Source organism: Capsicum annuum, unplaced genomic scaffold (genome assembly GCF_002878395.1).
Source record: "Capsicum annuum cultivar UCD-10X-F1 unplaced genomic scaffold, UCD10Xv1.1 ctg74027, whole genome shotgun sequence".
Classification (NCBI taxonomy): Eukaryota; Viridiplantae; Streptophyta; class Magnoliopsida; order Solanales; family Solanaceae; genus Capsicum; species Capsicum annuum.
In genome coordinates, this window is record NW_025884102.1 from 537 (window position 1) to 3,128 (window position 2,592).

General features: G+C 38.2%; 1 protein-coding gene across 1 annotated transcript; it reads left to right on the plus strand.

Annotated features, from left to right (window-relative positions):
- The first annotated feature begins 1,712 nt into the window (after positions 1-1,712).
- On the plus strand, positions 1,713-2,435 carry LOC124894432 (uncharacterized mitochondrial protein AtMg00810-like). The gene has a single exon (XM_047405116.1). It carries the CDS (start codon positions 1,713-1,715, stop codon positions 2,433-2,435), a length of 723 nt encoding a protein of 240 aa, XP_047261072.1.
- Positions 2,436-2,592: the final 157 nt, after the last annotated feature.

The window sequence follows — 2,592 nt, forward strand, 5'->3', positions numbered from 1 at the left end:
TGATAGAGACAGGTAAGATCCGTATATACATCTTACCTTCTCAGACTCTACTTGTGAAATTACATTAGGTATGTTATTGGTTGTTGTTCTTATCTTCTAATATGTTGAATTTTCTTCTTTGATTTTTCTGTTGTTAAATTTTCTTGTTTATTTGATGTCCTACCTAAGAAACAATCCTTCTTATGCCCTATTTGTCCATGGCTACGCAACAAAGACTTCCCCTCCCTAAGAGTTCCATTCACTCCACTTCTCCTTTTCAATTAATTCACTTGGATCTTTGGGGTTCTTATCATACTCAACTTATAATGGTTTTAAATATTTCTTGACAATAGTAGATGACTTTACTAGAGCTACTTGGACACATTTCTTCCATACCAAGGGTAATGCCTTTACTCTCATACAATCTTTCATTTTTATGGTTAAAACCCAATTTAACACCACTGTTCAGATCTAACAATGCCCTTGAATTGGGGGTGTAGTTCAACAACTTCTATTTTTTTTCAACACATGAATCTGGCATCAAACCTCTTGTCCTCACACACCACAACAAAATGGTGTGGTGAAGAGGAAACACAAGCGTCTTCTTGAAACTACTAGAGCCCTTTTATTTCAATCCAAACTCCCAGTCAAGTATTGAGGAGAATGTGATCTTATTGAGGAGAATGTGTTCTTACTACTTATCTGATAAATCGGTTTCCAACACCACTTTTGAATTACAAATCCCCTTTTGAGTTACTTCATGGTATTTCACCTTCTTTTACACATTTGAAAGCTTTTGGTTGCCTATGTTTTGCTGCTGTACCTAAACCACATAGAGATAAGTTTCAATCTAGGTCATACCCTTCGGTTTTTCTTGGGTATAGTCATGTCAAGAAAAGTTATAAACTTTTGAGACTATCTGATCATAGCATTTTTCACTTCAGGGATGTCATATTCCATGAAAATATTTTCCCTTATTCATCTTCTGCTTCCCCTCATCTTTTTCCTCCTGATCTCTCTCCCCCTATACCTCATAATCCCTCTTCTCCTTCAATTGTCCTTATTTCTACCACTGTTATCCCAACTTCTGCTCCTGTCTCTGCCCAAAGAAAGTCTTCTAGATCATCTCATCCTCCAGCTTACCTCAATGATTATGTGTGCAATTCTGTTTCAAGTTCTAGGATTATTTCTCTATCTTTTGAGACTTCCTTGCAAGAACCTCAATTCTACCATCAGGTTTTTTCCAATCTTGCCTAGCAGGAAGCCATGATGAAAGAATTTAAGGGTTTGAAAAACACTCACACATGGGATATTATCCCTTTACCTGCTGGTAAGAAGGCCATTACATGTAAATGGGTTTATAAAATCAAACAGAGGTCTGATGGCACTATTGAAAGATACAAGGCTAGGTTGGTCATTCGAGGGGATGCCCTGCAAGAGGGTATAGATTTTACTGAAACTTTTTCTAAAGTGGTCAAAATGACCACCATTAAATGTTTTTTGTCTGTGGTTGTCAAAAGAAATTGGGTTGTTCACCAACTTGATGTGAACAATGCTTTCCTACATAGTGATTTGGATGAGGAGGTGTTTATAAAAATTCCCTTGTTTCCTCTTCTTCATTTACTGTGTTTGCATGTTGCCTTAATAAGTCCCTCTATGGTCTTAGACAAGCCTCTAGACAATAGTATGCCAAACTATCTTCTGCTTTACAGTCTAGGGGTTTCATCCCTAGCATGAATGACTACTCTTTGTTCAGAAAATTAGTTAGCACTAGTCTTACTATTGTGGTTGTTTATGTGGATGAAATTCTCTTGGCTGGTGATGATGAATCTGAAATTTCTTCTCTCAAGCTTTTCCTAGATGATAAGTTCAGAATTAAGGACCTTGGTTTTATACATTATTTCCTTGGTCTGGAAATTATCCATACTTCGACGAGGTTCTTGGTCAGCCAACATAAGTTTGCATTGGATCTATTGTCCGAATTTCACTATTCTAATGTTAATCCTGTTGTTTCACCACTTGACCCTCACGTGAATCTATCTTCTGATTCTGGGTATTTGTTACCTGATTCTTCTATGTACATAAAGTTTGGTGGAGAGCTAAATTTCCTTCAACACATGAGACCAGACTTGTCTTTTACAGTTCAACATCTTAGCCAGTTCATGGCTTCTCCCCAAACTACTTATCTCACTGCTGGTCATCGTGTTTTGGAATATTTGGCTGGTACTCCTCGTTTGGGACTTCTGCTCAATAACTCCTCCGATTTTTCTCTCCAAGGCTATTGTGATTCTGATTGGGCCAGCTGTGCTGCTACCCGTAGATCTGTTTCAGGATTTGTTCTATTCCTTGGACGTTGTCATATCTCTTGGAAGTCCAAGAAGCAGCCCACCATTGCTTTATCAACAGCTGAGGCAGAATACAAAGCCTTAAGGCTCGTAGTTGCTGAAATTACCTAGCTGATTCGTTTATTTGCTGAATTGGGTGTTCATGATCTGACTCTGGTACATGTGTTCTGTGACAGTCATGCAGCTGTCCACATTGCGAAGAATCCTGTTTTTCACGAGCATACCAAACATATTGAAGTGGATTGCTACTTCATCGGGCAAGCTCTAA